Source organism: Pleurodeles waltl, chromosome 6 (genome assembly GCF_031143425.1).
Source record: "Pleurodeles waltl isolate 20211129_DDA chromosome 6, aPleWal1.hap1.20221129, whole genome shotgun sequence".
Lineage (NCBI taxonomy): Eukaryota > Metazoa > Chordata > Amphibia > Caudata > Salamandridae > Pleurodeles > Pleurodeles waltl.
Window position 1 is genome coordinate 1,645,395,398 of NC_090445.1, and position 14,134 is coordinate 1,645,409,531.

The following is a 14,134-nucleotide window of genomic DNA, read 5'->3' on the forward strand; positions in this document are numbered from 1 at the left end:
TATATTTTGTTGGTTTAGATAAAATTCACTTTTTAGATTGATTATGGCTACTTCATGTTTGGAATCATCCCTAGAACCATTTCTTTACATTTGTACCCTGACTCCATCATATTTCAAAAGGGATACTAAAAATAGGTTCCTTTGAACACAACCGGAAAGTTAAAGCTTGACAATTGAAACACTTATATTATCATTATAATTGGTCCGTAAATGGGCACTGTAACAGTAATTCCAGAGCAGGGGGATAGCATGCATTAATCCATGGCAATCTTAATAGAGACTTTAGGATATAATTTCCTCTCCTAACAAACAGATGCAATAATACCGCACCTGGGATTACTGATCTCACTGGCTTTGGTTTTAGTCAGGTGCCTATGTCCGGATCATTCCAATTTCTGCACTTCTGAACAGAGCTATTGCATAGTAAGTCCAGTGTTAATGGACTGGAAACTTGGAATGTTTGTGTTTTTTTCCATGCATGATTTTTGCCAAGTTTTAACTGTGGCAATTCTTGCAAGGAAGCAACTTTCAGACGCTTTGATTACTACTAACTAAGGAAAACCACTTCAGGTGCAGATCCCATTATCACCAAAATTGTGCTTCTTATGGTTCCTGTAATAAGGTCCAATGACTGAAACTGAAAAGATCCTTCTGCAAACTAGCATTTACGTACATGCGTACATACATGCAAGTATTTTCCCATGCCAAAATGTGCTGTGTCTTCGCATGCAACATTTTTTCTGTCTCAAAAGAAAAAGAATTGTTGTCAATGTTAACGTTTTTATGGACAAGGTTACCTCTTTAATACCCCGCAATACAAAATTCCGCCTAGCATTTTGTTAAGCAGCAATGTAACAGGTAATGCCAAGATCCAACAACATCTGGGTAGTTAGAGGAGCAACGTACACCTATGAACAGATGTTGCTTGCTAGGAATTTACACTTGGATATCCAGTTTTAAAGTACATGCCATATGGACAAAGGATTTAACATTTTCATAGGATTAGAATATGTTCCATACTTGTTTCTTTTTATGACCTACAGTTTTTTCTTGCCAAAACGAAAGTAATACAAAACATAGTACGTTATATGGCCAGATGCTTTGGATGCTGTCCAATAAAGTAAATAAATCCGACACTTACACAATTCTTCGACTTTTTGTATGTCTTCATCACTGTCTCTTTCTGTCTCCTGGCCCCACTCCTTTTCTCCTCCCCCTTTGGCTCCCTTTCCATAGGTGTGATGTCGACGTACGCCATGTGCGTTCGATACGACGGCATCGAAGTGGACGACTCACAGTGCGATGCTCTCACCCGTCCCGAGCCAGTCCACGAGTTCTGCGCTGGAAGAGAATGTCAGCCAAGGTACACACGCGGCGGCCATTTTACCAAGCTCGCCTCGAGAGGCCCGAGGGCTGCAGTCCAGACACTGCTGAGAGTGCATTCCAGCCGAAGCCACCACCTGCGCTTCAGAAATGCTCTGTTTTCATTTTTAAAAATGCTAGTGCGAACATTTTTTTTGCTCTTTTAAACAGAGCATTTTGTCATTTCTGCACATCGTGGATGCTAAATTGTGTAATTCCCATTATATTTTATATAAGCCACGGAATATGTTTTATTTATTTCCCCCTCGCTTAGCACCCTTCAACTTTCTCTTTTTCTAAGAACTGTTTTTGGCAAGTGTAGTGCCTCCTCTTACAACTTGTTCAAATACTGAACTCTTGACTCAGCTCCTTCCCGCCAGCTGGGGGGGTTTATTTCTGCAGATTTTTGGAGTAGTTTATTAAATAGCGACACATATAGGTAGTTTAAACGTAATCTACACTTTGGGATTGAGAAATTTGGATAATATCAGCTATAACCTGTAATACAAAAATAGGTAAATCTAGTTCATGCTTCTCAGCAACAAATAAAGCAACATTTACACCTAAGTGTTTTTAAGCAGCCAGATGAATACAGGTGATCTAAAATAATTCTATTATCTTTGTTATACCTACATATGACCTTGCCCCATATGTACTAGTCTCTCTTCTGTAGTGGTGGAATCATTAGAGCTTTAAGTACTCACTGACCCTTATTTGATCTTGCATACTTTTCAAATAAATCACCAGCAATTAGTGTGTGCCTGTTATAATGCTGTCCTCGTTTCAAACACAATGAAAAATTAATACAGCATCCTTATAAGTAGAAAAAATCATATTGCCCACGTTGTGACATTATAAAGGAGCGAAAAAGGAAACCTATCCTTCTTCAGGAGGATAACTCTTATATTGTGTTGTTCCTGTTGAGAATAGCCTAGTTGTGGCATTAATCTGGAGTATTACCACATGTGGCATCTCTACACTAATACTAGTGGTAATACAAATGGCTTCTTAGTCAGGTGATATAAGTCAGATGGATATCCCATCTGCGGCATTGGTGTAAAAGAGAGGCAGGGTGTTAACACAAGAGCTGTCATAATTTAACTTTTCCAGATTTCATAGCATGGGAATAGTACTACATGTTTGCCTTGCGTGTGAGGATAACACAAATGTTTCATTCTTGAAACCAGTACAATGAGAGTGCCATATATTGAGGATGTCCTAGGAGTGCCACATACTAAACTGTTGTTCCAGATGTACCGTACAGGGGTAAGATCCTCTTGTGTGGAAATCATTGTGTTTTGAGGAGTATTAAGTTGATTTTAGTGAGGGAGGTGTATAGTTGCGAATTATCTCTTATAAATATGTCTCAATGATGTCTGAATTAATTTTATTTCAATACGTCTCATTCTGCTTGGCAAAGCAGTGAACGTTAAGTGATGGGAGCAATTGATAACACCTGCTACCCATAGCTTATCATTTTTTACCTCTCACATTGCCATTTCTACACTTGATCTTGAGTATCCTGGCCTTCAATTGCAAACAGAAGGCGCTTGATTGGTTAAGGCTAAAACAAGTGGTGGACTTTGTGATGTCCTCGATGTACAGTCAATTGTTCTAAACCCGACCTTTTACTGAACACAAACGTTTTCCAGTTTAAGAAGTATTTCTGCTGGTCAGGGTCCTAATAAGTGGAACATTAAGTTCATTGGGCCTTGCACCTTACTGGATTTGCCCGCTTTGTGTTTCGATTTCACTGGGCTTGGTGGCTCTACCCAAGATGCTAGATTTGAGGGGACTATACTCAATGTGTTCATTCCCTGAGAAGGTATGCAAGGCGTGTTATTGTTGGAATGACTAGCCCATGGGAGGCTCTATACCATAGTGATAAAGAGGATGTGCTGAAGGAATGTGGGTGGAGGCCCAAGATGTAGCATAATTAGTAGGGTTTCCCTTTTGGAGAATTTTTGAAAAGGTTATCCCATATTTAATAAAGAGAGCGATTAACCAACGGTGAGGGAACCAAGTGGTGTATTAAGGGTTTCATGGGCCCTTGTGGCTAACCATGGTCACTGGTTGCGTAGTAAATAAGAGCCACAATAGGAGTACAGTGACCCCCTAACATCCATGTGACCTGGAGCTACTACACTGGGTGTGACCCTAGAGATGTATCAACGTCCCAAGTTAAATGGAGTGCACACTTTCAATTACTGTCCAGCAGTTACCACTGCTTAAACAGGAACACCAGCATCATTTCTTGACTCGTGGCTTGTATAGTTCCCTAGTAGACCTTTTTGTTTCACAGATAACAAACAGAACATACCAAACAATGGCAAAGCCAATCGGCTTGGCTTGCGTTTTGAGTCCTGACTGTAACATTTAAAAAAGTGCGGTGCAGTTGAATCACAAAACAAAAAGGAATCCTTTTGCGTTCTTTACACAATGCATTTATATGAAAAATAATTGAATATGTGATGGTTTACTGTTTCTCTGTTCGTCTGAGCTGTAAAATATTTCCTTGTGCATTTTTAATGCAAGCACTCCCGGAAGTGGAATGATACACCAAACTCCCAACAGAATATGGTGAACTAGAAATATTCTTCTGGGCAAAAGCACAGCCCACTCTATGTATAGTTTGAATAATTGATAACAATGTGTCTTCAGACAACTGCGTTGTAGTGCCACACTTTAAAATGACCACAGCACAGTCTTTTAAAATGTGTTCTCTATTGCAGAATCTTTGGACAAGATGTATCTCTGTAAAATCAGTATAAATTGTTCTATGCAACCACAGAACCGGCTTTGCTTTGTAAGTGATGACACAATAGAGCTATGATCTTAGGACTAAAGGTTTGATTTGGGAAAGGTGATCGTACTTAATACTCCAGCAAGCAGTGGGAATTCAATTTCCTTCAAAGTATAGTTACCACCAGAGGATTCTCCCGATACCTCTGTTTCCATACCTCTGAAGACGGAGTACATCTCTAAGCAAGCTAACCAATAATTATTCGGCAATGTGTAAATACATGTGGTGGCTACAAGTTGTTCTTTGCCTCAGGTCTGAGCCTGGTTTCAGTGTGTATTTTCTTTCCCTTGCTGATCTTGCAGGTGGGAGACCAGCAGCTGGAGTGAGTGCTCTCGGACTTGTGGTGAGGGGTATCAGTTCCGCATTGTCCGCTGTTGGAAGATGATCTCTCCCGGATTTGACAGCTCAGTGTACAGTGACCTCTGTGAGGCGGCAGACATAACCAGGCCAGATGAGCGCAAAACCTGCACTAACCCAGCCTGTGGGCCACAATGGGAAATGTCAGAGTGGTCAGAGGTTAGTGATGCCATTGATTGATTTGAACTAGGCTTGTAAATATCCTTTATTTCCAGAATAATCTCCTCCGTCTGTGTATTTGTCTCATCACCTGATTTTATGTTTGGGTAGTGCATTTTTCCTCTGTCATTGGGCCTGGATTCCCTCCTGCCAAGGCAGCAGAAAAAAAGCCATCAAATGCAGGACTGAATCTATTTTCTGTAGGAGGAAAAAATACACCACTGTCCAGCACTCATGGTAGAAATTCCACCGCCAACAATGGCCATGGGGAAGGTACCCACAAACTGGGTACAGGTGTACTACATCCGTGTCTAGAAAGTCAGTGTTCCTAAAATGATGGGGATGTTTACTAACCTGTTAAGAACACTGTACTTAGGTTGAGCGAAAGTGTTCCAACTTATATAAAGTGAGTCACACTGGGGTTCACACTGAATAGAGTCTCACTCTTGGCCAATCTCTGTGATCCAATTGACTTCAACAGAATCACCCACCAAGACGTTTGTCCCAAACCACAGTGTATTCCATTTGCTGCACTGTAGAGGTCAAACCCCTTTATCCTTGGAACCCACAAATGTAGGCAATGATCACGTGCTTGACTCGCTCAGTCAGAGTTCAAATAGTGATTTAAGAACCATTTAATTTAAAGGTCACCAGCTGTTACTGTCCATGTGCCAATTTTCTCCTATGTGGCACTCTCCTCCTTCTTCCTGTCTCACACACTGTCTGTATCTATCTTTTCAGTATTAATACCAAGAGAGATATCCTTGAAACACCAAGGGGACAGGGTTCAGAAGAACAATAAGAGAACACCTGGGTACCTGAATAACAAAAGGCACACTTCTCACATTTATTCAATTGTATTCAATCACTCATCCTCAATATACCAGCAAAAGTTACAAAGATTTACCACATAAGTTTTTTTTTTTTTTTTTTAAGTATACACACATTTTAATATGGTGTACTCAGTAGAGCACTTTTAAACAAATCTTTCAAATAAAAACATGCAAAAACAACAGAAGATGGTCAGAATGTAGAACAAATCTAACATTCACCCCCCAGTCACAGATTTGGGTTTAATCCATCATTTTTTTTGCTTGTCATGCCATTCCAGTTTGGACCCAGCTATATGCAAATCAGTCTTGACCACATTTCCCATGGGAACAGTCCAGCCCGAACTGCCAGGCTAGATCCTCCCTGGACCAGAATCGAGCATCCTGGGACCGGTTTTAAGGTATCACCCTTCAGCAGCCAGGCTAGCTTGAATCTGGTGGCATAGCAAGCAAGGACCCACGTCTGGGGATACCCTACCCACTCAGGGCGACAAATGCAGAAAAAACGGAAGAAAATGAAAACATTTCACATTAAAAACATTAAACATACTTCATACAAACAATTTATAAACAGAGAAATATTTATAGACAAAAATTATTTGTCTTTGTGAGCAGACACATTTATTTAATACACCACTTGTTGATTATATACCTCTTAGGCATTTATTGAACAAGCAGAGCTTACAAAATGTAAACACTGTCTATAGATCAGTGAGCTGAGCACATGCACGCCAAGGCACTTGTGTTACCTGTAGGAAGCAGATTTCAATCCCAGTAAGGTAGCCCAGGATGTTGAGTGTCTGCCGAAATTATCTGTGTGTAACATACAAGAGTTTGGTTCCAATTCCGGTAATAGTGTCGTAGATTAACACTGCACACGTCGAATATTTCTGCACTTCAAATAACAACATTATGCAACCTATTTTATTTGGGGTCGCCAGCAATAAGGAAAAGTGATGTAGTTTACCATAATATGAACAAAATAAAACTGTTGTTCATTGCTTTCAATATATTGAAATACTGCATATATCGCCTTCATAGAACGAGTTCACATTTTTGTATTTTCTATGCTCACAAAAATATTTGTGCTACATACATTTTCTTTCACTGTGCACCTGGGAGCAACAGTATTCTAGTATTGCATCAGGGATGCATATTTTTGGAATTTTAATAATGCAGTAGACAGTGCTGAAAAATATCGGTTAAGTGAGACCTTGGGTCGTTTTCCTTTCCAGTGAGATCAGTGTCGGGTGTATCCGCTAAACAGAGCTTTAGGATCTAGTTATTTTTTTTAATTATGTTTTTATTTTTATTTTACTCATGCACCATCCAGTGTAGTCGCTTCACTGATGTCAAAGTGGATAAAAAGACAAATGATATTACTCACAGTAATGTCAGGTCATAGGCATTAGGTCATTAGCTTGGGCTCATACTTTTTCCCTTTCTGCCCAGTGCAAGAAAAATCAAAGATCCAGCTCTGCATGTGGCCTCACCACTTTGTCATTGTTCTGAATCCCAGTGGGCAGTGCCCACACTCTATGTCCCTGTCATCTGGACACACCTGTTATGTTATCAGTTGTACTTGAGAGAGGCATGCTGGTGCAATTTAAGTTTATCAGATTACTCCACCTAATCTGGGATACCATATTAGACTAAAGAGATTGCTTTCAATTCAGTTTAATTTATTGACATATATAGACCTCAACAGAGGCCAATGCAATGAAATATACACCTAAAAAGTAACAAGAAACATCGACAAAAGTACAATATTTTGTGATGAACTAGTCATGACTAAGAGGACAACCTTAATTAGAGAAATAAGGTTGGGATGATGTAAAGAAGTACACTATTACAGTGATAAATAATGAGAAATGAGTTAATAAATCTTGCAGAAACGTTTAGAACAGTAAAAACGTTATAAAAAATTTGTTTATTCATGAACGCATTTGAGAGGCATCATTATTTGATTTTATTGATTTATTGATGAATACATAACTGCAAGTATATCATTTCGAGAATACACTTTAGAGTGCCTACTAAAAAGAAGCAAACATTTATGACGTTGCACTACATGGGCAGGACACATAAAAAAGATATGTTCCAAATTCTGTACTCCTTTATCATTACATAAACAGTTATCCGCTGATCTGGTGGGTTACCCTTCCATGAACCTAATACCGATTTGACTGGTAGTTTATCTGATCTTAATAAAAAATAGTGTTTGTCTAATCTTATGATTTGTCAGAAAGGTTGGGTACAGCTGCATCCTGAATATTGTGTCTGAATTAGTGACGTCATGGGTTTATCCGCTTTATAACTCGTCTGGGCATTTGCCCTTTTAAAAACTAACTTTGGATGAGAATAAGACCAGTTTTCTAAGTACTGCAAGGGATGTTCTAGATGTGATAGCGCATGGTTAAAATATTGCCAGAAGAAAGCATTTATTCTGAAAGCATTTTGTGCTTTGAAACCCATGTCTTCTCAAAGTTCCTGTGTTAGAGTGTACCAACTCATAAAGCCATTGCGCCACACAGCACAGAACAGAGGATTAACACTTGATATGCCAAGCTCTAATCGAAGGGCCTGGACTGGAGTTTACAGAAAGAAGGGCCCATACTAATCTTTCCTTCTGTTTTTTGGAGGAAGTGCAAACACTGATGTGCTAAATATTTGATGCAATATAACACAGTAGGAAGAATACTGACTTTGTAGAGTTTTAATAGATGAGTAAATTATCTAAAAAAAAGTTGATTTTGAACTTAAATCATGAGAAAACAGCCTACCACAATAAGGTTAAATGTTAGATCTGGCATTCTTGGCATAGTTTCCCCCCAAACCATTTTGCATTCACGCCTCCTGTTTTTACTGACTATGGGCCTGATTTAGAATTTGGCTGAGGGGTTACTCCATTACAAATGTGACGAATATCCCATCTCACATATTACAATTATCATACGATATAATGAAATCAGAAAATGGCAGATGGGATATCAGTCACATTTGTGATAGAGGAACCCCATCTGCCAAATTCTAAATCAGGCCATCTGTTTTTGCTGGCCTTAGGATTCTGCACACTGTGCCACTGCTAACCAGTGCCAAAGTGCTTGTGCTCTCTGCCTAAAGCATTGTAAGATTGAATCATACCCAATTGATGTATTTAATTTACTTGGAAGTCCCTAGTAAAGTAGTACTACATGTGCCTAGAGCCTGTAAGGTAAATGCTACTAATGGGCCTGCAGCACTGCTTATGCCACCCACTTAAACAGTCTCTTAAACATGTCTCAGGTATTCTACTACAAACCTTGTGAGTGCAGGGTAAAATGCGATTTCGACCTGGCAAAATAAACCTTTTGCCAGGCCCAAGCTTTCCTTTTCAATACATATAAGTCACCCCTAGGTTAAGCCCTGGACAGACCAGAGGGCAATATGCAACAAATTTGAAAAATAGGACCCATATGTTTAAGTTTTACATGTGCTGGTAGTGAAAAACTCTTACATTCGGTTTTCACTACTGCAAGGCCTGTCTCTCCCATAGGATAACATCGGAGCTCCCTTAGTAAATTTTATAAGCTTAATTTCCAAATGGGAAGAGATGATCAGTTCATGTTTGGTGTCTCTAGAATCCTAATTTATGGTGCAGTTGGATTTTAAATTGGAATTCTGAAAATGTCACTTCTAGAATGTTCTTTAAAAAAAATATTTTTACAATACACACAAACAAATACAAAACATAATTGAGCACTGACATTTCTTGTGATCGTATGAGTATTTCAATACCCAATTTTCCTGGCAATGCTTCCTCCCCACTACTTAATTCAATCAACACTGATGAGAGATACATTTGGGCCCGTTCGCTACTCCACTGAGCCAGTGGAGGCAAAGTCATTACTAGTATTTCCCCTGTGAACATTCCATTCCCCCCAGATTTTCTTCCATTCCTGAGGGCAGCCCCGACCTTTATATACTGCCCTCTCAACCAACATACACCAATTCATATCTTGTTTCTAGTCTCCGAGCTGTGGTGTCTGTTCTGCTCCCCAAAATCTCACTATATTATGTTTCACTGCTGAAAGTCCCAAGTCCACCACATCTGTTTAATGCAGTTCATGTCTGTTGTGCGCCAGATTTCGAGAAGACACCATTTTGCAGAAACAGCCATAGCACACTCATGCACCTCATTCATACAGGCACTGCTCTCCCAGGGTACACAACCAAGCCAGGTCCCATAAGGTTGTAGCTTGCATAAGTTTATCTCTCCATCCCCGGGACCTTGTTGCTGTGTGGCAGAGAGCAATTATGGTTGATGTTGGGCAATAGAGGGCTGTGCTACTAGCTGTGTTATAGAGTGCCCTCAGATATCCCCCCGGCTGCATTATCAGTCCATCCATTCAAATCAAGGATTCATCAGGTGAGTTGTGAAGCCCAGTAGTATTTCTGAATATCAGCCAAGGCTATCTCTCCATCGTACCACCTATTGAGTTTTCATAGCGTGGTCCTCTCCATTCCCCTGTCCCTAAGCAGTGATCTAATTTCCCTGTGAATGGCTTTGAACTATGAGTCTTGCACCAGGCTTATTTTGTAGGGCGTATAAGAAACAGGGCAGGGACATCATCTTAAAGAGTGTGGCCTGCCGAGGAGCAACATGGGCAGATACCTCCAGTGCCAAACATCCCAACTCAGCCTGTCTACTGGTGGTGAGAGATTCATACGGAAGAATAAGTCTGGATCAGTAATGAGGTATATGCCCAGAAAGTGAAATCCATCTATTGCTATGGTAGCCTCGCAGTTATGGGTCAGTTGTGGCACCCGGCCCTTCAGGATATAAATTAGAGATTTTTTCCAGTTAATAGTATAGCTGGAGTACCAGCCAAAGTTAGTTATGATCTTCATCAACCTATCTAGTGTAATAACAGGGTCTGTTACATCGAGCAGAATATCATCAGTGTATAGTGAACTTTTGTCCTCCCAATGGTCATTCCAATGCAACTCGCATACCAAAGGTCCTGTTGGACCCAGGTTGCCAGGGGCTCAAGTATTAAGGCAAAAATTAGCAGTGATAAGGGACAACCCTGGAGATGCCTCACCAAAGTTCAAACTCACGGAAGCGTCCCCCCCGTTTACTTTCACCAGTACCAATGGGTCTGCATAGAGTAGTCTCACTCTGTTGGTGAAATGTGGGCCAAAACCCAGCTGGCTAATACCTTGAACATGTAAACCCATTCTGCTGTGTCAAATGCCATTCTAGTGTCTAATGAGAGCACTGGGGCATCTTCTTGAAGAATGGTGAACACACCATGAAGGCATCTGAGAATCAAGAGTGGTGCTTCGGCCAGGCATAAATCCCAACTGATCTGGGTGAATTAAGATTGTAATAAGCTAGAAAAGGCGAGAGGCCAACACCTTGGCCAGGATTTTGACTTCAGCATCAAGGAATGAAATTGGCTGGTATGATGCACAATCATAAGGTGGTTTCCCTTCCTCATGAGTATCTTCAGTGGTGGCCAGTGGCAAAACGAAACTTCAGGAGAGCCCCCTGTAAAGTACAAGGATGGACCCCCCCTCTGAACTCATTCAGGAGCTCTCAGGCCAGGATACTGGGCTGAGGGTGCCCCCCTGGACTTTGAGGGCTCACCTGCACCATGGGGTCTGCTGGGGCCTTTGTTACACAACTGATGGTGGTCAGGCACTGGTCTTTCGGCAGCAACCTTGTGGCAGACTCTCCTTAAACATACACAGCATATATGGAGCTAGCTTCGAGGCCATAAATTTATACAGTTAAATTAGCACTACGTTTGGGCCGAGGACTTTACCTACACTGAGATTGTGTATTGCTTGTATTATTTCAGCTTCAGTGAGCTCTTCTTCTAGGAAGGCACTATCATATTGCCCAAGTGTTGGAAGACGAATGTTAGTCAAAGGCTCCCTGGAGTCCTCTGCCATAGCTGTAACAGCCATGGACTGTAGGAGCGTGTAGTAGGTTGCAAAGACATCAGCTGTGCTTCGCCTACCCCTCACCAATGTTCCTTGGTCTTTTCGTATTTCCAATACCCAGTGGCTAACCTTTTCCCACATATCTAGCCAGGCCAAGAGTTTACCTGCCTTGTTGCTTGCTTTGAAAATGTGGTGTTGCATGGCCCAAGCCCTGGCCACAACAATGACCTCATCTTTGTATTCCTTCTCTTTTAGCTTCAGAGCACGGTGGGTGTCAGTGGTATCTTGCGTGGCAAATAGCTCATCTTCAAGTGTTTTTAGTTTGGCCCTTTTACCCCTTCAATGGCCATCAATCAGGGAGAGGGCCTGCTGTTTGATAATTGTTTTGTTTGCCTCCCTTGGGGCCAGAGATAAGGTAACCAAGGCCTTGTTCTCAGTGAAATAATGATTTGTGGCCTCTATGACGCCCTCTTTAATATGTGGCAATTTAAAGTGCCAGGGGCTGGTTGATACCTCAGGGTGCTCAGAGCCCTCTTGGAGACCAAAGGCCACCCAGAGTGGGGAATGGTATGTAATACCTCTGGCTAGGAATTGGACATCCAAATACTGGAGGAGCTAATGTGTGAGAGTGAAAAAGTGATCAATGTGGGAGAAACTGCGGTGTGCCTCGGAGTAGAAAGTATAATGTTTGAGTTCGTGATTGTGAGTGCACCAGGGATCAGCTAAACCAAGGGCTGCAAGGAAGTCACGTGAGGCGATGATCCAGTTGGTCTCAGAGGCCAGCAATCACGCTCCTTGCACAGCATCAAAGTCCCCTCTCCCAGTAACAATGTGCCTTCTGGTAACTGTAGCAAGAGAGCATGCAGGTTGGGCAGCACAGCGTCAGGGAAGGGTGGCAGGACACAGACTGAGTAACTATTAACTGTTACTCCCTCCCAGCATCCCGGAAGGGCCACACATCTCCTGCGTGTGTCTGACCAAGTCTGTTGAAGAGTAAGCGGGAACATTTTCTTTATGAGAATACAAACTCTTCTGGATCCTAAAGTGTAAACTGCGTGTACTGCCATAGTATACCCCCATCTATTTAGTGCTTAATATGTGGTGCCCTTCATGTGTGTTTCCCGGAGGAAGACAACATCAGGGGTTCGACGTTTGTTACATTGTCTCACAACCCCTGCTTTGCTTTTATTCCGTAGGCCGTTTGCATTCCAGGATCGAATTTCGATCTGTGATCCTCTCATGGCACCACATATTTGTGGGTTTAAGCCAGAGGCCTCTCTGGTTCATCAATTCTGCCTCCCCCCACTTTAGGGTTTGTGTGAAGGCATAGGAACGGGCTCTTACTTGTAGTGTCAGCGCTAGTGCTGTGAATAATAAACTAACTGTCCAAACATACAACAAAAACCCCCAACCATACACCTCTCCCTGCATAGCGGACTCAAAAGTGCTCATCCCCCCTAAATTGCATAGTGCCTGTGCCCCCAAACTAATACTGAATCGAAAGATGACAGTGACGACCACCACTAACAACAACAAGATTCCCCCACTAATGCCCTCTTTTGCATTGCTCACGTGTTACCAAGGGTCATCTGTTGTTACAAATAAATGAAACGTCCAGCGTGGCATTTATTGTCTGGCCCTTCTCTCCGGGATTCTGCATCAGGAGAGGGTCCGACCGACCACCAGAATCATCCCACTCAGTCACTCAATATTTGCACATATCTTGTTGCCTCATCTCCTCCTCATTTTGTTGTTGCGGTGAATGCCTGCCAACTCTCGCGTCCCTAGTGTCGTCTCTGTGTTCTGAGGTGCCAGGGTTGCTGCTTGTGGGGCTCGTGACCATGACTCTCTGGACGGTCTCCATCCATTAAGCCATTCCCATGCCACCTCTAGGGTCATGAAATGCCAGGTCTTCCCCTCTATTACTACCCACAGTTGTGCCGGGATCTTCATGGAGCATTTCAGGCCCGATCCCTCAGGGCTCATTTCACTTCCACAACACTACAGTGCATTCTCTGAATACACAGTGTGAAGTCCGGAAAATAGCTGATAGTTTCATTTTCGTATTTGACTGGAGGGGCACTCCAAGCTGTTTGAAGAATGACATTGCAGTCTCCAAAATTAACAAGCATTTGCAATGCAACGGGTCTTGCGTTTGCTCGTGTTAGAGCTGATAGCGTTGTAAACTCCTAACCCGACTTTTCACTGGTAATGAAACCTATCGGCAAAAGTGCATTTATGTACCTAACCCAAAAAAGTGCAATTAACTCTGTAACAGGGCCGATATTATGTAAAGCGCTCGACTTCTGCCAAGCGAGATCGCGCTGGGAAAATAGAGAAAAAGTAGTCCACGAGCCGGGCAGAAAACAGCGAGCCTCGCATGTTTTCTGTACTTGGTCGATGCGCTCGAAGAGGGCTATCCACCGGAAAAGGCATGACATGTGCATGCCTTCAACTAATGAAATCAAGCACATTCTAACAGGCAAGCCCACAAGCCAATGACAGACATGGACGTGACGTGGACAGGCTCCGAACCCTTTTTAATTACTAAAGCGTCTCGCTTAGCGAAACGCATGCGCAAGCACATGCGACGCAGGCTCGACCCTAAAAATGTGGGCAATTATCGTGTGGGGCATGGCACCTGGAATTCTTTGTACCCTCTCAATCAAAAATTACTTAGAGAGGCCTCGAA

General features: G+C 42.1%; 1 protein-coding gene across 1 annotated transcript in view; it reads left to right on the forward strand.

The window, feature by feature from the left end:
• The window catches only part of ADAMTSL2 (ADAMTS like 2), a 181,415-nt gene that overhangs the window by 111,288 nt on the left and 55,993 nt on the right, over positions 1–14,134 (forward strand). The window contains exons 13-14 of the mRNA XM_069241556.1: positions 1,237–1,363; positions 4,468–4,681. Coding sequence (XP_069097657.1) covers positions 1,237–1,363; positions 4,468–4,681 — 341 coding nt within the window. The remainder of the gene's footprint in view (positions 1–1,236; positions 1,364–4,467; positions 4,682–14,134) is intronic.